The sequence below is a fragment of the Scyliorhinus canicula genome, chromosome 15, assembly GCF_902713615.1.
Source record: "Scyliorhinus canicula chromosome 15, sScyCan1.1, whole genome shotgun sequence".
NCBI lineage: Eukaryota > Metazoa > Chordata > Chondrichthyes > Carcharhiniformes > Scyliorhinidae > Scyliorhinus > Scyliorhinus canicula.
Window position 1 is genome coordinate 7,251,473 of NC_052160.1, and position 27,890 is coordinate 7,279,362.

Here is a 27,890-nt window from a genome sequence, read left to right on the forward strand (position 1 = left end):
TGCTGCCTTCGCGGGAGTGCGATGGACAGAGTGCTTTCGGGGGTGTGGGTCGGAGAGGGGAAGGTGTCTGACATTTATAAGGTAATGCAGGAGGTGGAGGAGTCGTCAGGGAGGAGCTGAAGGCTAAATGGGAAGGGGAACTAGGGGAGCAGTTAGAGGATGGGACTTGGGCGGATGCCCTGGAGAGGGTCAACTCTTCCTCTTCATGTGCGAGGCTTAGCCTCATCCAATTTAAGGTGCTGCATCGGGCCCATATGTCTGTGACTCGGATGAGTAGGCTCTTTGGGGGTGAGGACAGGTGCACCAGGTGTTCGGGGAGCCCGGCACTGGAAGAATTCTGGAAGGGGGTGGCGGGGACGGTGTCGAGGGTGGTTGGATCCAGGGTCAAACCAGGTTGGGGACTCGCGATTTTTGGAGTTGCGGCGGAGCCGAGAGTGCAGGAGGCTAAAGAGGCTGGTGTTTTGGCCTTTGCGTCCCTAATAGCCCGGCGGAGGATCTTGATGCAGTGGGAAGATGCGAGGCCCCTAAGTGTAGAGACCTGGATCAGTGACATGGCGGGATTTATAAAATTGGAGAGGGTCAAATTTGCCCTGAGAGGATCAGTACAAGGGTTCTATAAATGGTGAGAACCTTTTCTGGACTTTCTGGCTCAAAGATAGGTATCTTGGTCAATAGCAGCAGCAACCCAGGGCAGGGGGGGGGGTGTTCTTTATTATTGTTTCTATTTTTTCTATGGTTATTTAATTTAATATTGTGTTAATTTAAGTTGTTAATATGTTTTGTTGTTCATTGAGGATGGGTGAATGTTTATGACTGTTATCATTATTGTTATTGCTGGTATTTTATTGCGGTTCGTTATTTAAATACAACATTTTTCAATAAAAATTATTTTTAAAAAAAGAGAACCAGGGCCTCTGGTTAACAGCCGATAAAAAAGAAAGTTAACTTGGGAACAAAGCAATATAAAGATGGTTTCTTGAGGTATGGCTTTGCCAATTATGCAAATGAAAATAAGAATGCAAAGCCGAGGCATGTCCAATTCTGAAAGAGAACTGGTGAGTGTAAAATTCCTTTTGCGGTTGAGACCCCAGAGTCAGTTATTACTTAAAGCTGACTCAAAATGAAACGTCTACGCTGCTGTACCTGACCTAGGACAACACATTAAAAACACACCAAAAGCCCATGAAGCTGTCAGCATCTCCCCCGAGTATCCAGTACTGAATAAAGCAAGTATTTTGTTGCTCTTGCCCTTCACGACAACCTACACGTGCGAATTTGGATTTTCCATTCTCACAAAGGTGAAGACGGCACAAAGTGACTGGCTGAAGTTTGCACCCGATATGCGCACTGCCCTCCTCCTGTGAACCTGATTGGAGTGAGATCATGAGGACCAAGCAGGCTTCCCTTAAGCGAATGTGGTGTGTGTCGCGAAGGTCAACCAGCATGGGTTCCAAAGATTGGCCGAAGTGGGTCCCGGGAAAAAAAAGTTTGATGCCTCATTCCTCTCTCGCTCTCTCTCCATTCTGTTTCCTTTTTCTGTTTCCTTTTTCTGTTTCCTTTTTCTGTTTCCTTTTTCTGTTTCCTTTTTCTGTTTCCTTTTTCTGTTTCCTTTTTCTGTTTCCTTTTTCTGTTTCCTTTTCTGTTTCCTTTTCTGTTTCCTTTTCTGTTTCTTTTGATTCCAAGTTGTTCACTTTTCTTACCTGTTGTTCCTCTGATTTTTTTTTCTTAACCCTCAAATGATAGAATCCCTATAGTGCAGAAGAAGGCCATTCAGCCCATCGAGTCTGCACTGACCTTCGCACCTACACAGCCCCCCCCCCACCCACCCTCCCACCCTATCCATATAACCTCACCCAAACCTTTGGACATGAGGGACAATCTAGCATAGCCAATCCACCTAATTGCCCATTTTTGGACTGTGGGAGGAAATTGGAGCACCCGGAGAAAACCCACGTGGAGAACGTGCAAACTCCAAACCGATTGTCACCCCAGGCCGGAATCGAGACCGAGTCCCTGGTGGTGTGAGGCAGCAGTGCTAGCCGTTGTGCTGTCCCCAGTGTGAATGGTTAAGGAGAAATCGTGTTAGTTTTGTTGTTCTCTGAGGTCCAGCTACCCCAATGTCTTTGCCTTGTAATTTTCACAGTCAGAAGTCTTACGACACCAGATTAAAGTCCAACAGGTTTATCTGGAATCACTAGCTTTCGGAGCGCAGCTCCTTCATCAGGCGAGTCAATTATCAACTCACTTTCAACAATTTGCAGGGGAAAGACAGGGGCAATTTTAGTGTGGCCAGTCCACCTAGCCTGCACATTTTTGATTTGTGGGGGCGAAACCCACGCAAACACAGGGAGAATGTGCAAACTCCGCACAGACAGTGGCACAGAGCCGGGATCGAACCTGGGACCTCACCGCCATGAGGCAGCAGGGCTAACCCAATGCGCCACCGTGCTGCCCAGGGGAAAGACATTTTTAAGCTGAATGTTGCAAGAAAAGTTCTAACTAATCATAGAATTTACAGTGCAGAAGGAGGCCATTTGGCCCATCGAATATGCACTGGCCCTTACAAACAGCACCCTACTGAAGCCCACGTATCTGCCTTATCCCCATAACCCAGTAACCCCCACGTAACATTTTTTGGACACTAAGGGCAATTTAGCATGGCCAATTCACCTAACCTGCACATCTTTGGACTGAGGGAGGAAACCAGGAAACCCACGCAGACACTGGGAGAATGTGCAGACTCCGCACAGACAGTGACCCAGCCAGGAATCGAACCTGGGACCCTGGAACTGTGAAGCAACTAATGGTAAATGCTCACCATGAGATATATTCAACAGGTTTTGGGCTATCAATCTTCTGAAATCTAGATATTTTTAAAATTTCTTTTCAATGTACTCTTACCGGATATGGATAGCACTTGCTAGGCCAGCATTTATTGCCTATCCCTAATTGTCCTTTAGATAAGGTTTTGCCACAATCCTGTTCTTTATTCCAGAGCAGAATGAAGGGAGCTGGCTGTGCCTTCCCTGACTCAAGGTCTGGAATTTTACATACCCCACCCACCCTCCCTGGGAGCAGGCCAGGATGCATGGAGTTTGTGAAATCCTGTGGGGATTTCTGTGTCATCGCCTTCCCACCACTGAATCTCCAGCAGTGGAGAAGATTTCTCCACCTTTGGGTCAACTGAGGCCCTTAAGTGAAGTGATGGCCGATCAATGGCATCTTGTGTTCCTGTGTTGTTCTTTCGCCATTAGTATTTCACCAGTGATGGATGGGCACGATGTCATGTGAGGAGACCGGCTCGTAAAACCTGGCAGCTTGCCTGTGGGTTCAGGGACAAGGGTCGCTCCTGACTGGGGACCCTGCCGCTAGGAGACCGGCCCTCCTGGGCTACAAGTGGAATCCCCCTCTTCCTGCCTTCGCAATCGCCCCTCTCCCATCCCCTTATTGGAGCATATCTGAGATGCACCGGTGAACCCCAGCACCACTTACCTGCACCCTTAATGGATGTGGCTCGTGGGTTTACTGTGGGCCTGCTGTTGGCTCCTGGGTCTGCTGTTGGCTCCTGGGTCTGCTGTTGGCTCCTGGGTCTGCTGCTGGCCCGCGGGTCTGCTGTTGGCCCACGGGTCTGCTGCAGTTCCAACAGTAGCTGCTGCTCCTGGAGAAGCTGCTGGATTTGATGAGCTGCGAGGTCTCCAATTGGCTGGCAGATTTTAGAGGTGGGGTATTCTCCTTTCTCTGGCTAGAAGCAAAGACTGCAGCCAATTAATTGCCTGAGATTTGCATAATTCGGTTGTGGATTCTGGGGTTGGCAGAGTCAGGAATGTCCCCAACTCTGGCCAGTGGGTTCTCGAATGCAGGGCCAAAACAGAGTGCCACACTATTCTGCTGCAGAGGAGAGAATTCCTCCAATTAGTTTTATAACTGGTTCTGAAATTGTTGCTCTCTGGTAGGATAGATTCTGAAATTGAGCTCCATGTCCCTGAGCTAAGGAACCAGAAAAACATTGTTCACTGTTCCTGTTTTTGCTTGCTATTCAGTCAATCCCAAGGAAAGGTTTTCATGTAAAGGTCAGGTGGGCATAAGATTGGGTTAGGTTGTGGTGTCACAACCTGTTGGAATAGATTGCCAAAAACCATTGGCTAGTTTTACAAATGAAGAAGGCACCTCTATCAGAGGCTGGTTTAGCTCACAGGGCTAAATCGCTGGCTTTTAAAGCAGGCCAGCAGCACGGTTCGATTCCCGTACCAGCCTCCCCGGACAGGCGCCAGAATGTGGCAACTAGGGGCTTTTCACAGTAACTTCATTGAAGCCGACTCGTGACAATAAGCGATTTTCATTTCATCAAGTTGAAACCATCATCTTGGGAGGGATTGGGAGAATAGCCAAATGAAGTGCGAAATGACAAAATATTCTGTAGACCAGTACTGATATAACCAAAATTCTTGATTTATTCCCCATCCACCCAAAAATATCCCAGTGCAAAGTAAGAAGGTTTATCCCAAGGTGATTCACATGAGTAATATTGACCTTGCTCTTACTATATTCATTTACTCAACACCTGAATGAAATGTGGAGACCCTGTGTTGACTTGAATAGCTTCTGTTGCCACTGACTCATCTTTACAATGCGCAAGTGGCTTGACTCCCACATATCGTCTCCTCCATATCCTCTATTTCTACCCAAGACGTGCCTCTCCTGACTTTTGCCATGCCTATGCAACTTGAATTCTCTGTCTATTTCTGTGCACATTTTAGCTGCTGCTCCAGGTCCTAACCAATTTCTTCTACTTGCCCTCCAGAATGTACCTTTGTTTTCCAACAAGGTTCTTTCTATCCACTACCTTATTAAGATGATTGCATTGATATCATAGCTTCAATAAAAACTTGGCTAGCAGTACCTTGACCCTTACTGAAGTCTTCCAGCCTGGCATTTATCCCCACCAACACCTCCAAACTGCTGTAATGGCCTTTATCACCAAATGACACCTTGGTCACATCCCTCAACCTGTTATAGCTACTCATGTTTTAAAAGATGTATTCACGGGATCTGGACTTCACGGGCTAGGCAGCATTTATTGCCCATCCCTAATTGACGGTGAAGGATGACAATGCATTTCGAAGACAGGATGATGAGTGACTGGACGGATTTCCAGGTGGTGTTGCTCCCATGTGTCTGCTACCGTAGTCTTTCTAAATGGTAGTGGTTGTGGGTTTGGAAGGAGTCTGGGTGAGTTCCTGCAGTGCATCTTGCGGATGATACACACGGCTGCCATTGTGCATTGGTGGTGGAGGGAGAATGTTTGTGGATGGGGTGCCAATCAAGCGGGCTGCTTTTTCCTAGACGGTTTCAAGCTTCTTGAAATGAAATGAAAATCGCTTATTGTCATCAATAGGCTTCAAATCAAGTTACTGTGAAAAGCCCCTAGTCGCCACATTCCAGCACCTGTTCGGGGAGGCTGGTACGAGAATTGAACCGTGCTGCTGGGCTGCCTTGGTCTGCTTTCAAAGCCAGTGAGAGTGTTGTTGGAACTGCACTCATCAAGGCAAATGGGCAATATTCCATCACACTCTTGACTTGTGCTTGTAGATTGTGGACAGGCTTTGGGGAGTCCATCATAAGGTCAGAAGTGGGGATGTTTTCAGATTTCTGCACAATATTTAGCACCATTCCTCAGATAATGAAGCAGTCCATGTCCAAATGCAGCAAGACCTGGACAATATCCAGGCTTGGTCTCACAAGTGTCAAGTTATATTTGCACCACACAAGTGTCACGCAGTGACCACCTCCTACAAGAGAAGATCTAACCATCGCCCCTTGACATTCAATGGCATTACCATCGCTGAATCCCCCACAATCAACACCCTGGGGGTTACCATTGAAACAGAAACTGAACTGGACTAGCCATATTATTACTGTGGCTACCAGGGCAGGTCAGAGGCTGGGAATCCTACGGCGAGTAACTCACCTCCTGACACCCTAAAGCCTGTCCACCATCTACAAGGCACAAGTAGGGGGCAGCAAGGTAGCAGGGTGGTTAGCATAAATGCTTCACAGCTCCAGGGTCCCAGGTTCGATTCCCGGCTGGGTCACTGTCTGTGTGGAGTCTGCACGTCCTCCCCGTGTGTGCGTGGGTTTCCTCCGGGTGCTCCGGTTTCCTCCCACAGTCCAAAGATGTGCGGGTTAGGTAGATTGGCCATGCTAAATTGCCCATAGTGTCCTTAAAAGTAAGGTTAAGGGGGGGGGGGGGGTTGTTGGGTTACGGGTATAGGGTGGATACATGGGTTTGAGTAGGGTGATCATTGCTCGGCACAACATCGAGGGCCGAAGGGCCTGTTCTGTGCTGTACTGTTCTATGTTCTATAAGTCAGGAGTGTAACGGAATACTCTCCAATTGCCTGGAGGAGTACAGCTCCAACAACGCTCAAGAAACTTGACACCCATCCAGGACAAAGCAGCCCAGCTTAATTGTTCTTCCTTCCACAAACATTCAAACCCGCCACCACCGACAAATAGTGGCAGTTGTGTGTACCATCTACAAGATGCACTGCAGTGGCTCACCAAAGTTCCTGAAACAGCACCTGCCAAACCCATGACCACTACCATCCAAAAGGACAAGTGTAGCAGAAACCTGGGAAACCCACAGCTTTGACAAAGGGTCATCTGAACTCGAAACGTTAGCTCTTTTCTCTCCCTACAGATGCTGCCAGACCTGCTGAGATTCTCCAGCAGCTACTAGGGATGTGCAATTAATGCTAGTCTAACCAGCGACGCCCACATCCCGTAAATGAATATAAAAAAAGGTGAGTTACTCCGGTATGGGACACTCACTGCAGGATTCCCAGCCTCTGAGCTGCTCTTGTAGCCACGGTATTTTTATGGCTAGTCCGGTTCCGTTCTGGTTAACAATAACCCCCCCCCAAGGATGTTTATAGTGGGGGAATTCGGTGATTGTAATTTCATTGAATATCAAGGGGTAATAGTTAAATATTCTCTTGTTGGAGACAGTCATTTCCTGACACATGATTCAAATGTTATTTGCCATTTGTCACCCCAAGCCTGGATATTGTTAGGACATAAACTGATTGCTTCAGTGTCTGAGGAATGACACATGGTGCTGGACAATGTGCAATCATCAGCAAACATTTCCACTTCTGACCTTATAATGAAGCAGCTCAGGTGGTGGGGCCTAGGATAGATACCAGTGTTGTTGCTGTATTGGAGAAGCTTGGCTAACAGTGAGACAGGTTATGGAGTACAAACCTTCAGTAATGTCGCTGGAATATTATCGGACCATAGGTTTTACAGTATTCCCTCACCTTGTTCCACCCTCTACTTTAGATATTGGCCGGAATTTTCCAGCCAATCCCGTTGGGGGAATCTTCTGGTATTGCTGACAGCGAACCCCCGTCACAGGATTCCTGGTGACAGGGGGTCCATACAAAGGGAAGCCGTTGGCAACAGTGGGACCAGAAGATCCTGCCACCAGCCAATGGCGGGCTGCCCCTGCTGCAGCTAAACACTGTGGGGCACAGGGGGGAAATCGTGCACCATGTGTTCAATGCCACATCTCCAAACCCCACCGCCACCCTGCGTTTTTAATTATCTTTATTATTGTCACAAGTCGGCTTACAATAACACTGCAATGACGTTACTGTGAAATGCCCCTAGTCGCCACACTCCAGCACCTGTTTGGGTACATGGAGGGAGAATAAAAATGCCCAAATTGCCTAAAGCACTTCTTTCGGAACTTGTGGGAGGAAACCGGAGCGCCCAGAGGAAATTCGCGCAGACACAGGGAGAATGTGCAGACTCCGCACAGACAGTGACCCAAGCCGGGAATCGAACTTTGGACCTTGGAGCTGTGAAGCAACAGTGCTAACCACTGTACTATTTCAGTAGCAGAGACCTGCTACCTCTAGCTCTATATTACACAACTCCTGATCCTCTATATTATCCATGTCCATCACCTGTCACACCTTGGATTTCACTGACCTCCTGCCCCCCCCCCCCCCCCCCCCCCCCCCCCCCGATGGCTGCCAGCTCACAATCTCACATTATTACAAATTCATGTCAACAAAACCTGTGTTGTGATTATTGACATTTACATGTTTTATAAAATTAAACCATAAATTCTTCTAAAGCTGGAAAAAAAATGAACCCGGTCCAGATTATTGTTGGTATTGTTAAGTGTGTCAGTTGGATCTATTCTTTTCAACGGACTCCTTGAGGTATAATGCAGGTTTCGTTTTGAAGGGAAATCCATATTGAGCACATGGGAAAAGCTCTACATATTCCATCTTTTTTGAAATGAATATTTCTTCAGATTTCTTTAATTTTTGTGGGAATGGAATGTCCAATTTTTGAGACATCATTATGACATAGTCCATGCAGAAGTAGTACATTTTTTGAGTTTAAAAACATATTTCCTCAGTCCGGGCAGTTTCCAAGTATTTCGGTGAACGGCTGCCAGAGTGTTCACAGAGCCTTTGTGGCTAAATACATTGTCCATTGCTGATTTTGACAATGAAACACGCACTGTATTCTGAAAGGCTTCGCTGGTAGTTTGGTACAATTACAAGCTTTGCGGCTCATATTTGTGGAAATTATTTTTGAACTCTTGCCATTGGTATATTAGTATGATCTCCTTGCCCCAGCTCTGTGACTGTTGGATGTCAGGATGTGACCTATTAAGTACTAAATTATAATGATCACTGGCTTAACATGGCAAAACATGTTAAAGGAGAGCATGTTCCTAGAAGAACAAAAGTTGACGCGATATATTTTCTAAACATGGTTTTGTTTTTGCACAAGCCTAATATGGAGCTATTTAAGGCTGTACATAAAGCTGGTTTAATAGTTCATTTCAAAGTGAGTATGCAGTGGAAACCTGCAAAATTCACATTTTGACAATATTCTGTTTTTTCAGAATGCTGAAAATAGACGGAATTGCAAGAAGTTGCAAGCAAAGGGCTGAAAATGTGAGAATGAGTGAAGAAAATACCACGAGGTGTAGCACAAAGTCTCATTGAGCATAAATTCACCCCCCAACCTGATCCCTGGTCAGCTGCAGTACCAGGTCTCCTTGGCCAAGCAAGGGGGAAGTGTCTCAGACAGAATTTCTATTTCCGATTCTTGTGGGGGACTCTGGCCTGGACATTATGGTGGGCCTTATTTCTGGTCTCACAAGACCTGGTTGGTTGGTTACCTTTCAGCATTGGGATCGCTGACTACAAAGGGCATGGAAGTTTATATTTCCAATGACCTATTCCAGGCCTTGCCTCTTTGTATTAACACAAGCCTTATAGAATAGTAATCCAGAGACCCAGGTTAATGCTCTGGGAACCCGAGTTCGAATCCCACCAGGTGGTAGAATTTGAATTCAATAAAAAAGAAATTTGGCATTAAAAGTCTAAAAGATGACCATGAAACCACTGTCAATTGTCATAAAAATCCACACATTCTCCCCGTGTTTGTGTGAGTTTCGCCCCCACACCCCAAAGATGTGCAGGCTAGGTGGAGTGGCCATGCTAAATTGCCCCTTAATTGGAAAAAATGAATTGGGTACACTACATTTTTTTTTAAATTGTCATAAAGACCCATCTGGTTCCCTAATGTTCTTTAGGGAAGGAAATCTGCTGTCCTTAACCTGGTCTGCCCTTCATGTGACACCAGACCCACAGCAATGTGGTTGACTCTTAAATGCTCTCTGAAATGGCCTAGCACGCCACTCAGTTGTATTAAACTTCTAAAGAGTCTTGAAGGAATTTAACCACCCCGATCAGCACTGTGGGTGTACCTATCACACGTGGACTGTAGAGGATCAAAAAGGCAGCTCACAACCACTTTCACGAGGGCAATTAGGATGGGCAATAAATGATGACCTAGCCAGCGCCGCCCACATCACAAACAAATGTTTTAAAAATCAAAATGGTAATGATCAGTGCTGGGATCTTTGCTGTTTGTAGTATGTAAAAATGATTTGGAGGAAACTGTAACTAGTCTGATTAGTAAGTTTGTGGATGACACAAAGATGGGTGGAATTGCAGATAGTGATGAGGACTGCCAGAGGATGCAGCAGGATAGATAGGCTGGAGACTTGGGCGGAGAGATGGCAGATGGAGTTTAATCCGGACAAATGTGAGGTAATTTTGGAAGGTCTAATACAGGTGGGGAAATATACAGCAAATGGCAGAACGCTTAACAGTATTGACAGGCAGAGGGATCTGGATGTACAGGTCCACAGGTCACAAAATGGCCACGCAGGTGGAGAAGGTAGTCAAGAAGACATAGAGCATGCTTGCCTTTATCGGCCAGGGCATTGAATATAAAAATTGGCAAGTCATGATGCAGTTGTATGGAACCTTAGTTAGGCTGCATCTGGAATATAGTGTTCAATTCTGGTCGCCACACTACCAGAAGGATGTGGAGGCTTTGGAGAGGATACTGAAGCGGTTTACTAGGATGTTGCCTGGTATGAAGGGCATTAGCTATGAGGAGAGGTTGGATAAACTCTGTTCTGACTGGAACGATTGAGGGACGACCTGATAGAAGTCTACAAAATGATGAGGGGCATGGTGGATAGTCAGAAGCCTTTTCTCAAGGTGGAGGAATCAATTACTAGGGGACAAATGGTTTAAGGTGCGAGGGATAACGTTTAGAGGAGATATGCGAGGGAAGTCTTTTTCCACAGAGGGTAGTGGGTGCCTGGAAGGAGGTGGTGGAAGCAGGTACAATAGCGACATTTAAGGGGCATTTTGATAAATACATGAATAGGATGGGAATAAAGGGACATGGACACTGGAAGTTTCGAAGGTTTTAGGTTAGATGGGCAGCATGGTCATGCAGGTTTGGATGGCCGAAGGGCCTATTACTGTGCTGTACTTTTCTTTGTTCTTTGTAACAACAGAGGAGGCTTTTTACCCATCATATGCATGCTGGCCCTCCATAAAAGCTACTCCGTCCTCACTTAATAACCTTTCTGAAGTCTGAAATAGAACCATTTGTCATTACTTTCTGATTTCTGTCACTCACCATTTTTGTGTCCGTGCTGTTACTGTCCCTTTCGTTCCGAGATTTTCACTTTTCTGGCGAGTCTATTATGTGGCACTTTATCAAAGTCCATGTACACCACATCAATTGCATTACCCTCATCAACCATGTTGATCTATGTTACTTCATTGAAAATCCCATCAAATTAATTGAACACGCTTGCAACATTCCATACTGGCTTTCATTAGTTCTCATTTCTCCGAGTGATTGTTAATTTTGTCTTAGATTATCATTTCTAAACACTTCTCTACTACCATAGTTAAACTTACTGGCCTGTAGTTGCTGGATTTATCTTTGCACCCTTTCTTGAACAAGGATGTAACTCACTTTGCAATTCTCTCGTTCTCTTGCACCACTTCTGTATCAAAAAAGGATTAAAGGGTGGATGGAAACTTTTCTTAAATCCTTTGTCCTCATTTGGCTGTTGAGAATCCTCTTTGGAGTGGGAAGTGAGAGAGTGGGGATTGAGAGTCCCAGGTCCTTACCTGACTTTTCACTCCGTGATCCTTCTCTTTCTTTATTCTGTCTCTGCCTTGTCCCTCTCTTTCATAGCCCACCTGGCTAAGCTTCCTTTAACGTTCCAATCCACGATATGGAATTCCCCTCTACCTCAAATTCCTCCTTTTAAAATCTACTTGTTTGACCAAATTCTGATGATCATAATCTAAATCCCTGGCTTGGTGTCATGATCTGTTTTATAATGCTCCTGTAAATAAAGCACTGGGATGGTTTATTACATTAAAGGCACTATATGAATACAAGTTATTGATTCCCTCATTGCATCCTACTAATTTCCACTTACTGCCCTCACTGTGTTAATGAATTAGTACTCTTATGTTGACCATCATTTGGATGAAGCACTGAGGGTTGCAAGGTCACAGAATGCACAGTGGGTGGTACATTAATGTCCATCACCAAGAGTAATCTAATAATATCATCACTAACCAAGTTAACCTAAAGCTGCTAACCATCTGAACCAAATACAACCAAAATCTGTAACCTCGTGGCTCAGCATATTCCTTATTCTTCTATACCGCCAAGTCCGGTTACCAATCCTGATTCAATGAGCATTGAATGAAGGCAGCAGTGGTAAAAGGCGTATGTGAAAGAGGTGCCAGCTTGATGAAACTACAAGACTACCATACATGCTAAACAGCATAAACAAACTAACAAATCAGATCAAACTCTGCAACCCTACCATATCCAGCTGTGAAGAGTGATGATCAATTAAGAAACTGGTAGAAGCAGGGACCTCTTCATTCTTAACAATGACATGGCCCAGTATCTGCAATCACATTCAACCAGAAGTAACAAATGGGTGATCCTTTTATCACAGACTTCAGCTAATTTCATTCACTCTGTGACATCAAGAAATGGTTGAAGGCTTTGGATACATTTAAATGGTCCCCAAACCATCCTGAGTACAGTGATGTGGAGCTGTGCTCGAGAACTAGCTGTGTGCCCTAACTAAGCATCTGGCATCTATTTCAAAGTTGTCCAGATGCCCTTTCTGGAACAAATCAATCTTTTTTTTCCCTATTCATTCATCACGGGATGAGTGGCTTGCTAAGAGGGCATTTAGAGTCAACCAAACCAGGTAAGATTTCCTTCCCTAAAGGACATTAGTTGGCTTCAATCGGTTTCACAGTCATCATTAGATTTTTATTTCCATTTCCATTGAATTCAAATTTCACCATCTGCTGTGGTGGGATTCGAACCCAGGTCCCCAGAGCTTTACCCTGGCTCTCTGGATGACTAGCCCAGTCCAGTGACAAGACTACTACACCACTGCCTCCCCGACCAATTATGACCCATTCAATCTACTTTCATTAATCAAAAGCATGATGCTCGGAATTATCAACGGTGCTATCATGCGACAGCTAGTAGCCAATAAATGGCTCATTAATGGTCAATTTGGGTTTTACCAGAAATATTCGTCTCCAAAGACGGACACGCAACTTGGTTTCCAGAGGTGAGAGTGACAGTGACTGCTTCTGATAGCAAGGCTGCAGTCAATCAAATGTGGCACCACGGAACCCTGGCAAAACGGAAATCATGGGAGCTCAGGGAAAGTTTCTCCACTGGCTAGAGTGACATCTGGAACAAAATAATGTTGTTGTGGTTGATGGAGTCTAATCCTCTCAACCCTAGGACGAGGCTGCAGACGGTTTGGTGCACAATTTTAAAGTGATTCACAGCCCAGAAAATTGGCATTAAAATCATTTATCACATTGAAACATAATTTGCTTGTTAGGTGAATTAGACATTCTGAATTCTCCGTCTGTGTACCCGAACAGGCGCCGGAGTGTGGCGACTGGGGGCTTTTCACAGTAATTTCCTTGCAGTGTTAATGTAAGCCTACTTGTGATAATGAAGATTATTATAATTGTAATTTTTGTAGTGATTTAGCTTGAGAAGTGAAGAGTCCTCATGGTTTTTATTTGTCTAGGATTGCTCAGTTGTTTTGATGAAATGCCACCAACAGTGACATTGCATTGATTTTGGGTATCTAAGCAAACAATAGAGCTTAAAATAAAAAGAACAACTCTAGCTGATCTGAACTAAAGCACTTCCTGCTTTGGTTTACAAAAGAATATTGCAGTTAGTATGGCTGTTAATAATACATTGTTTTTCTCGAGGTAAAATTCTAACGTGAAGGGGGATGCATATGATACATGGACACTGAAATGAATATCATTTGCAGGAGAATTAGAAAGGATGGATCCAATTATCACTAAGCTCCTTGAAGTTTTTATGCATTCATTCATGGCGTGGCTGGACCAATATTTATTGTCTTTGAGAAGGTTGTGAGGAGCTGCCTTCTTGAACTGCTGCAACCCGTGTGGTGAAGTGAAACAGCTGAATCGAAGCTGTATAATTATTAACATGCCAAAAACAAAGGGTAGAAATATGATGATGCCAAAAGAAAAATATTTGGAAACACTTTTTCTTAATAATCAAGATTTACAAACCAGGGCGTGCATGTCGAGCGGCACGGTGGCACAGTGGTTAGCACTGCTGCCTCACAGCTTCCGAGACCCCGGGTTCAATTGCGGCCTCGGGTGACTGTCTGTGTGGAGTCTGCACTTTAGAACATAGAACATACAGTGCAGAAGGAGACCATTCGGCCCTTCGAGTCTGCACCGACCCATTTAAGCCTTCACTTCCACCCTATCCCCGTAACCCAATAATCCCTCCTAATCTTTTTGGACATTAAGGGCAATTTAGCATGGCCAATCCACCTACTCTAAACGTCTTTGGACTGTGGGAGGAAACCGGAGCACCCAAAGGAAACCCACGCAGACACGGGGAGAATGTGCAGACTCCACACAGACCGTGACCCAGTGGAGAATTGAACCTAGGACCCTGGCGTTGTGAAGCCACAGTGCTATTCACTTGTGTAACTGTGCTGCCCATGCCATTCTTCCCATGTCTGCATGGGTTTCCTCAGGTTTCCTCCCACGGTCCAAAGATGCGCAGGTTAGGTGGTTTGGCGATGCTAAATTGCCCTTAGTGTCCAAAAGGGTCGGTGGAGTTACTGGGTTACGGGGATGGGGTGGGCTTGAGTAGGGAGCTCTTTCCAAGTGTCGGTGTAGAATCGATGGGCCAAATCGCTGCCTCGTGCACTGTAGGGAGTCTACGTTGGTGTCATCAGCTCCTCCTTTGAAACAGTGATAGTACATAGCCAAATGGATTCACACTGCCCCAGAAATCTTTTCCACTAACCCTAGTGCCCTAAAGGATGTGTCCATTCTTTTAGTCAGAAATATAATTTTAACTGAGTTCACTCATTCTGTTGCTACTTTCCATGTCCTGTCTCATTAACCCATTTCAGGGGTGGTATGGTAGCACAGTAGGTTGGCACTGTTGCTTCGCAGCACCAGGGACCCAGGTTCGATTCCTGGCTTGGATCACTGTCCGTGTGGAGTCTGCACATTCTCCCTGTGTTCCTCTGGGTACTCTGGTTTCCTCCCACAAGTCCCGAAAGACGTGCTTGTTAGCTGAATTGGACATTCTGAATTCTCCTCAATGTATCCGAACAGGCGCAGGAATGTGGCGACTAGGGGCTTTTCACAGTAACTTCATTGCAGTGTTAAGGTGTTAATATCAGCCTACTTGTGACAATAATAAAGATTATTATTATCAAGATGCTTTTCTCTTTGACTCTGGAAAAGCTGACATCTGCCCATGTTCAGATATTTTGTATATGGAATGCCGTCCAATTATCTTGGAACCTCAGCAAGCTCACACCCAACTGCTCCATTGCCATAGGACTCCAGAATCTAAACCATAGTCCGCAACTATCTAAACCATCTCTGCTGTTTAGTAGTTTTTGCAAGGACATATGGGCATTGCCAACTTCAAAAACCTCAATGTGTGAGTGCAACCTGACACAGAAATAGCATTTTCTTTGGAACATTTTAACCCAAAGTGTAGTATGTGTATTACATACAGAGGTGTAAAACATGCAAGATGTTCTACTTAATCAATAAATTACTGCAATGAGCAAAGACAATTGCTCCCTCCAAATTTCCCAATGCTAGATTACTTTTGCATTTCATTATTGTACACTATCTGTGTAGAATATTCAGATTATCTATTTTAATGGGCAGCACAGTGGTTAGCACTGTGGCTTCACAGCGCCAGGGTCACAGGTTTGATTCCCGGCTTGGGTCACTGTCTTTGAGGAATCTGCACGTTCTCCCCGTGTCTGCGTGGGTTTCCTTCCGAAAGACGTGCTGTTAGGTAATTTGGACATTCTGAATTCTATCTCTGTGTACCCGAACTGGCATCGGAATGTGGCGACTAGGGGCTTTTCACAGTAACTTCATTACAGTGTAAGCCTACTTGTGACAATAAAGTTTATTATTATATTTATGTTAAATGTTACAGAATAGAATCTGAAAAATCTACAGAACTAAGCATCAAAATAACAATGCACGTTTAATTTTGTTTCTGAAAGGTCCAATTATTTCAGTAGGGTGAGTAATGTCCAAGGGTAAGTCCTATTGTGGGTAACGGTTTTGTTCAGTTACTCAGTTGAGCTATTTCTTGCCTTAGACCACATGCAAGACTCCATTAGTCTCTGATCAGACTTTCAAATGTTGAAGGTGATCCTTAATGTTAGTTTTAGCTGGATTTCAGACCGGGGCTTGTGTGGCACTGCAGACCAATGTCTCTTTTAACTGGTAAACAGTGACCAGTGCCAGATTGCATGCAGCAAGATCACAGCTTTGTTGCAGTTAGTCCAGCACATTTCTACATTTAACTGGAGTTGCACAGTTTCTTTCCCAAGCGCTCTAATTTTGTATGAAAAGTCCCAGAAGCAGCATAAGAAACAGGATATAAAAATAGAACATGCTGGATAAACTCTGGCCTGGCAGCATCTGTGGAGAGAAACAGAGTGAATGTTTCTGATTTAAATTATCCTTTTTACAGAACTAAGATACAAGCTGGGTTAACAGCATCACAGGAAATTAATAGTGCTGCTGAAAAAAAGATATGTGACATTTTTTTAAAAATCATTGACTCTTACAGAATGGAAAACAAGTAGCCTAGCATGCCTTTGCTGACTCTTGATTGAATCCAATTCGTGCATACATTTCCTTTTGAGAAGTTATGTTTAGTTCTATAGATTTGAATGTTCTTTGAATAAAATATCGCCAGGAATGCATTAACCTACATCCCATCTACTGTTTGCTTTTTTCATTATTTTCTTTCTTGTGTTAATTGCTGTATTGTCATGACTTTTATATTTCAGGTTTTGCATTAGTCGAATATCGTTTCTACGTTGTATCAAAACAAATAATGTACTGTTAATTAGCAAATAAAGCTGCTGAGCTGATGTTGCAGCAGATTATGGCAGGTGGGGCTCTGACCGTCCCAGGACCCAACCCCCTTTCTCATCGCATTAATTACACTAAATCTGCAACCAATGCAAAGTAAAGTTCAGAAAATCCCGAGTCTCTCATCAGGCCACCTCGGATTGCTGGCATTGATCAAGTGCCAACTCTGCCATTGGCTGTGCTACGATTAAAAGTTTAATTGTTATTTGGATGTTGGTTCCTTGCCTGAGTGGACTGATGTGGAGCCAGTAATAGCCGCATGATTTTAACTCGGCTCAGATCGCAAACCAGTACGTTAAGTGTATCAGTTCTGTGAAAACGCACATCAAATAGAATCAGAATCGTTACAGCTCAGAAGGAGGCCATTCGGTCCGTCTCTGCACTGGGTCTGTAATTTGCTTAGTGTCATTCTGAAGGTGAGGGGGAATAGGTTCAGTGGAGATGTGCAGCGATGCTTTTTTACACTGAGGGTGGTGGTGGCCTGGAATGCATTACCAAGTGTGGTGGTTGAGGCAGATACGTTAGCGACCTTTAGGACTTATCTGGATAGGCACATGAACAGTTGGGGTATAGAAGGATACAGGCGGTTGGTCTAGATAGGACACGTGATCGGCGCAGGCTTGGAGGGCTGAAGGGCCTGTTCCTGTGCTGTATTCTTTGTTTTGTTTCTCCTGCCTTCTCCCCGTAACTCTACACATTCTTCCTTTTCAGATAACCGTCTACTTCCCTTTTCAATGCTTCAATTGTCACCTGCCTTCACTGTCCTCTGACAGTGCATGCCAGACTTTGATCACTCACTTGTGAAAGTTTTTTCCTGTCTCACTTTTCTTCTGCTTTTGCCAATGAATTTAAACCTGTGCCCTCTTGTCAATCGTATCATGAGTGGAAACAGTTTCTTCCTATCATAGACGCAACTCAACTTCAACAATTTTTGGAAGGGTATTGTTCTCAAGTTGTTTTGGTAGGGCCGGTTTCTGAAATAGCCAAACCGCTAACAGATGTACCATTAATGGCAGTGATCTGTGACAGTACAGGAGCAGACAGCTCGTTCACATTAACCGATTATCTGCTTCAGTGGATTTTATGTCTGTAATTTTTATGACTGGGCTTTTGCATTTTAACGGTGTAACAGTGCCATTGTTGGACATTCCTCAGAATGTGATTGCATGAGTTCCTTTTTAGCTCAGTGTTGCAGCCCAGGAGGGGTGCCAAGCAAGGTACAACTGTTCCTTATTCCTCGCTGCGCTCACAGACTTCCTGGACCCTGGCTCAACAACATGTGAGTGGATTTCCTGCCCACCGTCGTGGCCAACAAATAGTATTTCCCCAAATTTATGAACAGATACAGGTCTCCCTGTAATTGATCCGCTCTGCGAGCTTTCCAGACCACTAGGAAATTGGCAAAAACCATCACTTTTCTTTTGGCAATCTTAACATTCCTGTTCATTTTTCTGCTTATTTCCGTGAGTTGAGGAAAAAGACAGCAAAGGTACATGGTGATTTATTTTTTAAAAAAGCATTTTAAAAATGGCAGCAGAGCCTATAACATTGTAAAAGGAATCTTATTGCTCCTTGAGAAAGAGCACTATTAAAGTGTTTGGGGAGTGAGGCGAAGAATGGGATTAAATTAGCTTGCTCATGCGGAGATAAACACCATTGCAGACATAACGAGCTGAAAGGACTTGTGCTGTGATAATAGGCGATTGAGGGGCTGGGAACCTTTGAGAGAGGTTTAACTGAAGCCAATTTTGTCATCAGAGTATTAAAGTGGATGGATCTTAATTTTCAGGTTTTGTACTTTTAATTTTCAAAATTTCCTGGGGAACCTTGCGTTTGTCTTAGTCAAGGAGGCCGATGAATGGAAGGTTACATGAAAAGAAGAGAAGGAAGTCCTGGACAGAGCAGTGATTGAGAAGATGCACTAAAAAGATGAGCATTACTGAAACTTGGGGCCCAATGGAATGCATCCTATGTTGTTGAGAGAAGTAACAGTAGAAATAGCAGAGACGGTGGTCACAATTCTTGCGTCTTCCCTTGGGTCCAGGAGTCACCCAGGTAGACAGGACAAACAGCTATTGATGCATTATTCTTCGTAAAAACAGAAAGGAATAAACCAGGAAACTACAGGCCAGTCAGCCTAATTATCAGTGGTGGGGAAGTTATTGGAAACAGTCATCAGGAACAAAATTATCCTTATTAAGTGTGGTGAATCACAATCCTAGTAATTCACACTGTGTTATATTGTATGTGTTGGGTCTCTGTGAGCTCGGTATACGACCAGTTGCACGGCTCTACCCATAGGGGGAGATCAGGAGTTTTTACTGGGCTCCACCCTTGGCTCCGCCCATGGCTCTTCCCACTAACTGGAAGTATAAAGATCTGCGGTTGTGAGCCTGCTGCCAGTTCATCTCGTTGCAGGCAGGCTCAGTTGTAAGACTATTAAAACCACTGTTCACTTCCAACCACGTGTGCTGTGAATTGATGGTCACATCAATAAGCAAGGCGTGGGTTAATGAATGGGTGCATTTGTTAAAGGCAGATCATGTTTGACTAACATGATTGAATTCTCTGATGAGGTAACAGAAGGTTGATCAAGGTAGTGCAGTAGATGTATATTTGGACTTTTGGAAGGCATTCGGCAAAGTGCCTCAGGGCGCTTATTCAGAAGAGGCACACCCTGGAATTAAGGGAAAAATAGCAGGCTGGGCACAAAATTGCCTCAGTGACAGGAAGCAGAAGATGGTGTTTATCAGAATGGACGGTTGTTTTAAAGAGGTAAAATAAGCAAAATACTGCAGATGCCGGAGATTTGAAATGAAAACAAAATGCTGGATAAACTCAGCAGGTCTGGCAGCATCTGTGGGGAGAGAAACACAGTTAACTTGTTTCCTTTATCTCTGTTCCTCTCTGACAGGCCTGCTGAGCCTATCCAGCATTTTCTGATTGAAGTTAAAGAGTCAAGGATCAGTTTTGGATGAATTAGTCTTTTCAATTTTTAAAAACAATCCTGGTGTTATATTCTAGAAAGTCAGGTGGTGAGGGATAGCACTGGATTCAGTCTGTACACACATGCATAAGCATTTATCTTTGGAGATGCACATTAGAAGCATGCATCTCCTAACCCAGTAAACCCAGTTTGAGTCTGATCCTATTTATATTCCTTCCTCAAAGCCCAGTAGCCCTTGAGTTTGGTGGAAGAAAACAGCAAGTCAACCAGGATGCAGACCACATTGCTGATAGTGTACTTAAGGGAGCTCCTCAACCCAATTTCCCCCCATCCACTCGCTTGCCTTCCCCAGAAGCACTACTTCATCCATTCCACTCTGCCAGCACAGATTGGCGGAGAAAAACTGGGAGCTATGGTTAAGGTTTGGATATTGCAAATTTCTAATGCTGGGAAAATAGTGTGTGGGAACAAATTTCTCGAAGCATCGTTAGCAGCTTATGTTGGACTGGTGGGCAGATTAGATAATATCAGGGTACTATACAGTAACAGTAAAATAGCAGTTGTTGTGCATCACAGTTTAATATCTTTAACAATAAAAATACTTACCACATATGAATATGCCATAGATACAGGAGTCAATGGCACTCGTGATGAGTAATCAATGAAATAGAAGCGGCCCACGATGGCCAATGTTCGGGGCCCGCGCCACTTTAGATTACCTTAAATGCAAAAAGGGAGCCCGATCGGTCCTCGGGTTCAAAGGAGCAGAGGGCAATGTGCACATCAGGTGCATACTTTGTGCCGTGTGAAGTGGGTCAAGGAGCACTCTGATTTAAGGTGGGAAGAGAGCCTTGTTCGAATTTATCAAAATGTCTGAGCGAAACTTGCGAGGAGGCAGGTGGCCTTCACTAAGGCTAAGGCCACATTGTGCGAGAACGGAGTGGGGTTTGGAGTGGTGTATCCAGCAAGGCTGAGGGTTACCTACAAGTCAAAGGACTATTATTTCAATACTTCGGAGGAGGCTGATGGACTTGGATCAAGTTAATGGGGCTCTGCGGGGACGTATGTTTGTTGATGGGAAGGGGCTTTGGGATACTTTGTACTTGGGCAGCACGGTAGCGCAGTGGTTAGCACTGTCGCTTCACAGCGCCAGAGTCCCAGGTTCGATTCCCCCTTGGGTCACTGTCTGTGTGGAGTCTGCACGTTCTCCCAGTGCCTGTGTGGGTTTCCTCCAGGTGCTCCGGTTTCCTCCCACAGATCCCGAAAGACGTGCTGTTAGGTGAATCGGACATTCTGAATTCTCCCTCTGTGTACCCGAACAGGCGCAGAAATGTGGCGACGAGGGAATTTGCACCGTAAGTACATTGCAGTGTTAATGTAAGTCTACTTGTGACAATAATGAAGATTATTACTATTATGTATTTGTTATTTCTTTGTTGATGAGATGGGGTGTTTTTGCACATGGTGTTTGGATGTGGATGGGGGTTAACCGTTATGTGTGGTATTTTTTAAGGTCATATTGTTGGAAATATATGGAGCCCGGTGGGAATTTGGTCTTTGTTCGGGTGATGCATCTTATTTTACTGTTTGCATCGGGTAGTGGTGTTGCTTTTTCTTTCTTTGACCCTGGGAAGGGGCTACCTCACTGGCAGTAACTTAGAGCTAGTGAACTGGAGCTAGGTTGGGGGAAGGGCTGCGGCCTGTTGGACCTGCTTTTCTAAGTTCAATGAGCCTACCATCTTTTTTGTTGAGGGTTAGTTAGGAGGGGGATTGTTCTTTTGTGAGTACGTTTTCCCTTAGTGGAGGGGTCAATAATCAGAGGGCATAGTTTTAAGGTTGAGGTGTTGTGAGGAAAAACCTTTTACCCAGAGGGTGGTTGGAATTTGTAACTCACTGCCTGAAAGGGTGGTGGAGGCGGGAACCCTCAACGTTTTAGTATTTAGATGAGCATTTGGAATGCCACTGCATACCAGGGTACGGACCAAGTGCTGGGAAATGGGATTAGAATAGTTAGGTACTTGATGGTCGGTGTGGACGTGATGGGCCGAAGGGCTGGTTTCTGTGCTGCAAAACTCTGATTGTGAAAAATGATGCAGCCTATCTTGCAGATTTTGACACCTGACCTGACCAATTTTACCCAACAGGATTCCAGTGTACCACATCTGACAACATTTTCTATTTAAAGAAAATCCTAATATTTGGTGTTCCAACAATAGGAAAACCCACTGTGTCTTGCATGATGTTGAGTGAAGCATCGGCATGTTTGGTGATCCTGCATGCTGATTCCTGGGTCCTGAAAGAGGCCATTTGGCATATCGAGTCTGCACTGACCCTCTGAAAGAGCACCCTATCTAGGCCCACTCCCCCGCCCTAACTCTGTAACCCCATCTAACCTTTTGGATACTCGGGCCACTCCACCTAACCACATCTTTGGATTGTGGGAGGAACCCGGAGCACCTGGAGGAAACCATCACAGACAATGGGAGAACGTACAAACTCCACACAGTCGCCTAATGTCGGAATTGAGCCAGAGTCCCTGGCGCTGTGAGGCAGCAGTGCTAACCACTGTGCCACCATTATAACATAACTGAGAACAAGGACTGCACTTAGCAAAGCACTTTGCAGACAGCTAAGCACTTTTGATATCCAGCATGACTCTCTGCATGCAAGTTCTTTATTAAAAGATTCAGGTTTTTGGATGCAATCTAATTTTTGATTTGCATTGCAGCATTGAGGATAGGAATGATGCTAATCCTGATTTAATGTAAAGGGATCTCAGTGTGGACAGATCTGTCTAATATATCTCTGAAATGATTTGTAGCCAGCTGATGAAGTATATTGCATCCCGTTTTGTAATATTGAAAGTCCCTGTGGTTTGTTACTTTACAGACACCAGTGTATATGTAATCTTAATTCGATACCTTATCTTATTCAGCAGCATTGTAAACAACTGCTAGATTTTATTTTTAACCAAGTGAGTCACTGCTTGTCATGTGAGCTTGCCGATAGAATTTCCTTTAGGTAGGAAAGTACCCCTAAAGTGAACAGACAAACCCTGGCAGTGAATAACTCCTTGGCTCAGGCTACAGTTTTGGATTAGCCAAATGGAGAGCTGTAAATTGGGCTTTAAAGGCAGCTCCATAAAGGTTTATTATCATAGATTGCCTTCTACTGTGCTCCTTCCTTCGCAGCTTAGCAACATTCGAACACAGGATCACTTCGAAGCAAAACAAACTTCCATTTCAATAGGACCTTTCGCAGCCAACGGACATTTTGAAATGCTTCACAAACAATTAAGTACTTTTGAAGTTTAGCCATTGTTGTAACGCAGGAAGCAGAACAGCCAATTTGCCCGCAGCAAGTTCTCACCACCAGCAATCTGATCAGTTTTTTTTTGTGATGTTGGTTGAGAGATCAATATTGGCCAGGGCGCCAGGATAAGCCAGTTACTCTTGTTTGAAGTAGTGACATGGAATCTTTTAAAGAAGATGGGCCTTAAGTTTACGTTTGAAAGAATGCATTCCTCCGTACTGGACAAGATGAATTCAAAGTAACGATAGAAGACGGGAGATGAATTAAAAAAAAGATGTGCACTCATAGTAGAGGGTATCAGGGGGAGGTGTGACTTGATGAGAAAGGTCAAGAAAATCCAGGAGAACATTGTGGTTGGAAGACTCATTGTCAAATGCCCCTTCTACATGCAAGGATATTTGTTACAGTTGATAAGACCATAAAACATGGGAGCAGAATTGGGCCACTCAGCCCATCGAGTCTGCTCCGCCGTTCAATCATGGCTAATATTTTTCTCATCCCCATTCTCCTGCCTTCTCCCCATAACCCCTGATCCCCTTATTAATCAAGAACCCATCTATCTCTGTCTTAAAGACACTCAGTGATTTGGCCTCCACAGCCTTCTGCGGCAAAGAGTTCCACAGATTCACCACCCTCTGGCTGAAGAAATTCCTCCTCTTCTCTGTTTTAAAGGATCGTCCCTTTAGTCTGAGTTTGTGTCCTGTCCCATCACTGAATTGAACAAATTGCAGCGCGTAGGTTGATAACCCTTTATGAAAAAGTTTCATATGTAATTTATACTTTTATTCTAGTCTGCCCTAACTTATCTATCACAAATAGCCTATTCTAATCTAATCCTCTAATCATTTTAAAGACCTTCAGCAAATCTCAAAGTCTATGCTTTCTAGTTCAAAGAGTCCTTGATCTATTCTAGCAACTTTGAATTAGGTGTCAAACAAATTGTCATACTCCATAAAAACCCTTTTGTATGGCCTCCATATCATTTATTTTGTGAAGGGACCAATGTTCTGCTCGTTTCTCCATCGGCAGCCTTTCAAAGTACTTAAATTTTAGCTGTTTTGTTGGTGCAAGTACACTAATTAGCACATTTTAAAAGTTTATTTTTCCAAATTTACTAAGGAACTGACCACTGTGCACCAGTGAAGTTCATAAATTGTTCTGTATGGAGGTGTCTAAAGTCATTCTTTGAATTAATTTTTTGTGAGAAACCGATCTTCAGTTGTATTAATAAAAATGCACCAAGTTACCACACCCACTCCTCAATATGTTGAGAGTATTTTTAATGCAGTGCTTTCAAAAGTTGCATTCTAAAGTGCCTCCCGATAGCCCAGGTTCAGGGAGTATTTTATGTTCAGCAATATGCAAGGTGAGCTTGAATGGAGACTTGAGTAAAAGAAACTATCTCTGTGTTCAGCACAATTTGGACCTGTTATGGGCCAGGATTTAGAAAACTCCAAAGTATACCATGGATATCATGGAGTTCATCTGACCTACAACTGTTTATTAATTTTAATTATGAGGAGCACATGGGCCTACTTTTCAGGTGTTATTTTAAACAAAACAAAGTTTATTCTACAAATTAACATTTTATAAACACACTCAGTAAGCATTTCTTAATCAACTACAAACGTAAATTCCCCACGCAGCTACAGTTCTCTCTCTATATAACCCTTAATAACTTCCCTTTCTCCTATTTCAACTTGATAACAACATCCAATAAAACCAGGAATAAATACCCTTTTAACAAAACAGTAGGCTTGAATTCTTTACAGGAAACAGTTATTACTTTTAAATTATCAAGTGATCTGGACACCTTTTAACATACAGAGCGAGAGAGGAAAAGCCTTCTTTTTCTGAATCCAGCTTCCAACAGTGTAAAACGAAAGTAAAACTCAGAGCCTCAGCCAGCTTCCAGCTCAAAATGAAAGTAAAAGCCAGAGCCACAGCCCAGCTCCACCCACACAATGACATCACTGAAGCCATTTGATAATACAAACATTTCTTAAAGAGACACTCACATGACAGACCCAGAACACCAATTGCGCTCAAAACTGAAACCTTTAGCCAGTATCTGTTACTTTACATTTAGTTGTCCTGACAATGTATCCAAAACATTTCTTCTTTGCAATAACCATGCTGCACTGGTTGTGAATCTTTAGCGGTTCAGGCACAAACACTGAGCACGATTTAACAACCTTGATCCTATTTATGTTCTATCACAATTTATCTACAGTAAATAATATCTGGCAGATGCCGGTTTGTCAGATCTCGACAAATGCTAATTTTATAATGAAGAATATGTTGGAAGTACTGAGTATTGTCTGTGGAGAGAGAGAGAGACACAAAGTTAATGTTACAGATTGATGACCTTTAGTCAAAACTGGAAAGAAAGATAACAGTTGGGAAGAAGGGAGCTGGGAGGAAATAATAAATTAATAGCCTGTGTCAGGGTGAAAGGCAGGAGAGATTAGATTACCAAGACGAAGATGATGCAAGGCAAGCAGAGGTAATAATTGAACATGTAATTGCCATCGAAGGGGTACAGTGACTGTTCAGCAGACTGGGGTGGCAGGATTGTCGTATGAGGAGAGATTGGGTTGACTGGGCCTGTATCCACTGGCAGTTAGAAGAATGAGAGGGAATCTAATTGAAACGTATAAAATTCAGACCGGTCTGGACACACTGGATGCAGAGATGCTGTTACCCCTGGCTCGGCGGTCTAGAACAAGGGGTCACCATCTCCGGATACAAGGTAGGCCATCTAGAACTGGGATCAGGATATATTTCTTCACTCAAGGGTGGTGACCCTGTCGAATTCTCTACCACAGAAAGCCAAGTCACTGAATATATTTAAGACATAGATTTCTAGACTGTAATGATATCGAGGGATATGGGGCGAAAGCAGCAAAGTGGCCTTGAGATAGAGGATCGGCCATGATCATATTGCATGGCGGAGCAGGCTTGAATAGCCAACTGCTCCTATTTTCTATGTTTCTGGTAAAGAATCAAAGTAGGGTCTATCGGAGTTGTGATGAGAATAGCAAAATCATCACCAACAGTTGCCAGCTAAAGAATAGGGACCAAGATTATGATCTCAAATTGTTAAACTCAGTGTTGGGTCTGGAAGGCAGAAAGTCCTCTAATCGAAAGAAGAGGTGCTGTTCCTCCAGCTTTGCTTGTGCTTTGTTGGAACGTTTTAGGAGGTCACGTACAGAGTGGTCAAAATGGGATGGAGAATTAAAATGCCAGAGAACCGGCCAGCAACACAAGGCCATCCTTGTGGACTGAACAGAGATGTTCCACAGTTGGTCATTCCAGTGAAGTGTGGATGACATCATGAGCAGCCAATGCAGTTTGCTAAAACAAAAGAGGTTCAAGTGAATTGCTGTTACATCAGGGGAGGAGTATTTGGGGCCCTGGACGGTGCAAAGCGAGGAGCTAAATGGATGGATGCTGCATTCATTTCACTTTGCTGACAAGTGAAGTAGCCCTATTCTAGACATTTTGAACAATTGACTGAGTTGGCCATGGGAACTGCCTCCTCACTCTGCTCCTGACTGTGGAATAGCAAACCACCATTGACAGAAAACAGCTCGGGGTGAAGCATCAGCATTCAGTGAGCTAAGGACCTGCCTTAGGGCAGAGCACACATGCCATGAATCAGTATTAATGCTGCCACCAATACACGCGTTTCGATCTCACCACTTTCAAGCCTCCAGTAATGATTGGTTTTAAATTGTTGGAAATGCTTCTGTACTACTTTTGTTTTGTGACAAAGTAAACCTTCAGAAAGTTTTCTTTATTTGTTTACATACCATTGATCTTCAAGCTAGTACTTTGGAAGTCAGCAGTAAGGTTATTTTTGTCCTTTTCACATTCCACTGGCTGTTGAGGTCTGGTATTAATCTAAGAGGCAACTGTCACCTACCAGCTGCAAAAGTAGTGAAGGATAACTAACAGTTTGTTCACTTGTACCATGCCATCTCCTGTTAACTTAAACTTCATTCAAATGAGCTGTTTTTAATTGTGCTGGTGCAATCCCGCTAGTGCTGGTTTATTAAATATTGATAAACTATTGAATATGGATGAACCTGGTTAATTGCAACTCTCGGGACACCCTCCTCCAAGATTGCGATAAAACAGGAATTTCTGTAAAGCAGGAAGGAATAAAGCCTGAGGCCTAACTACCTTTGTTTGCCTAAATTTCTTTAATCATTTTTAAAAGGTGAATACTGATGGCATCTTAAAAATTAATCATGAAAGCATTTACGCTGCAAATAATGCTGCGATTCCTTTTTGGGGAAGGGTTAGAAGGTGTCGACCTCTGCGTTTTCCCTAGCACGTGTGGTGGTATGATTAGTATAGCTGCCTGCCATTGGTGCAGAACACCGGCTTACCATTGGCCCTGGTCGGTCATGTGCCTCTCGACCGGTTGGTTGAGACCAGTCATGTGACGGCTCCCCGATTGGTCGAGAGGCTGAGTTAACCCCGCCTCCAGGGCGGGGTATAAATACCCAGTACTCCCGGCGGTCGTCCTTCTACTGTAATCGACCGCAGGGCTAACATCTAGTAGATTAAAGCCATACTTTTGTTCAGCAACTCGTCTCACATTCAATTGATGGTACATCAATTTAATCTACTAGAAATTTGAAGATGGAGCTCCGGATCAAGCCCGAATGCCTCCGCATCAGCCCGCATCTCCGAACGCATCGGCAATCTTCAAACATTGGCTG

The 27,890-nt window shown here is 44.0% G+C and overlaps 1 protein-coding gene across 7 annotated transcripts in view; it reads left to right on the top strand.

Annotated features, from left to right (window-relative positions):
* The window catches only part of mrtfba (myocardin related transcription factor Ba), a 268,477-nt gene that overhangs the window by 165,141 nt on the left and 75,446 nt on the right, over positions 1-27,890 (top strand). Inside the window, exon 1 of one of the 7 annotated variants that reach the window (XM_038819584.1) lies at positions 6,773-6,803. The exons of the other annotated variants lie outside the window; for them this stretch is intronic. Within the exon in view, the coding sequence (XP_038675512.1) occupies positions 6,788-6,803 (16 nt within the window). The 5' untranslated portion in view covers positions 6,773-6,787. Of the gene's footprint in view, positions 1-6,772; positions 6,804-27,890 lie in introns of those variants that run through there. 7 annotated transcript variants of the gene reach the window in all.